At 32.6% G+C, this 1,372-nt stretch overlaps 1 protein-coding gene across 1 annotated transcript in view; it reads right to left on the bottom strand.

The window, feature by feature from the left end:
• The window catches only part of RNPC3 (RNA-binding region (RNP1, RRM) containing 3), a 43,095-nt gene that overhangs the window by 3,736 nt on the left and 37,987 nt on the right, over nt 1-1,372 (bottom strand). Inside the window, 1 exon segment of the mRNA XM_012654838.1 lies at nt 212-504. Coding sequence (XP_012510292.1) covers nt 212-504 — 293 coding nt within the window.

The following is a 1,372-nucleotide window of genomic DNA, read 5'->3' as shown; positions in this document are numbered from 1 at the left end:
ACACACTATCTGTGATGATCTATCAACTGTTTTTGGAATACATAATTCTGGACTTGTGGTATACATAAATTTGTGTTAAATGCCATATAAATGTTATAGAAATGAAAACAAAAATTTTTCCCTAACAAATATAAACTGGAAACATTGTATGGAAAGGAATATTCTACCCTATAAAGTACAAGTATTAAAAACAAAAAAGGAGATTACAAACATTAACTGGAGAGATGTTTTGAAGTGTGTGCCTTAAATAAAGGTAAATGATAATGAAGGAATTTATTTTGTTTCTGTAGAGTGAAAGAAATGTAAAATGGAATATGTGCTTTGTTTATCTCATGACATTACCTTCTCTAGAAATTCTGCCCTTTTCCAACTCTCTTCTAGAAATGCATTCTGATGGCATTTCATCAGAGTCTTCTTTAATCTCCTCTGTGATGTTCAAGTTAGGTTTGGGGAAGATTTTTCCAAATCCCATATTGGGTGCATCAACTTCGGTAGCGGGCAAATCTAAGTCCAACATTAACATTAGCCATTAAAAATCTCTCACTTCAAAATAGCTTTTGAGGTTTTATCTCTCCATTTTTAATGTATTAAGATATTTTTTGGCCCTAAAATGCTTTGGTGTTTCTCAATGTTTCAGAACTGGCATAGGCAAACTTTTTCTATAAAGGTCCAAATAGTAAGTATTTTAGGCCTTTATAAGCCATTATGGTTTCTGTTATGACTATTCAGCCCTGCCACTGCAGCACAAAAACAGCAAAAGACAATAGCTAGATAGCCAAATGGTTGCTTTGTGAGGCTACTTAGAGGGCCTGAAATGTGAAAGAAAATTAATCCACTTTCAACCCATTTAGTTTGAGGTGCCAGAGGGGCATCTGATGAAAATGTTCAGTGGGCAGATAGCGTGCATGCTTTGGGGGGCAATAACAGGTATTCTGTTTAACCTACCCACTCTGACGTATCAATAACTGTGTGAACAAAAAGAAATTTTCGATTAATTAAATAAATTACATAATTAACAAAGGCATTGTTAATGGGATGTGTTCTACCAAAATTATTTATATGTTTATGAAGACTTCATAACGCTACATCAGAATACTGTGAAACAACCTTTAACCTTCTCAATGATGATTAAAAAATTAAGATCAGCAAATTACACCGGAATAAACATCATAAAATAAGACGTTTCCATTTGGGAATACCAAAAAAAAAGTCTATTAACAACCCAAAGAAAGCCAATCCTTATCTTGATCCTGTAAGTAGTGAAGAAAAACAAGTATTTAAACACTTAAGACATTACTCATTCAATTAAGAAAGTTCAAAACCATTGCAAATTTTTTCTTTTAGATAGCAACACTGAATTTCATTCATAAAA

The sequence above is a fragment of the Propithecus coquereli genome, unplaced genomic scaffold (assembly GCF_000956105.1).
Source record: "Propithecus coquereli isolate 6110/MARCELLA unplaced genomic scaffold, Pcoq_1.0 Scaffold45, whole genome shotgun sequence".
NCBI lineage: Eukaryota > Metazoa > Chordata > Mammalia > Primates > Indriidae > Propithecus > Propithecus coquereli.
Note: the sequence above shows the minus strand (reverse complement) of the source record. Positions and strands in the feature narration are given on the sequence as shown.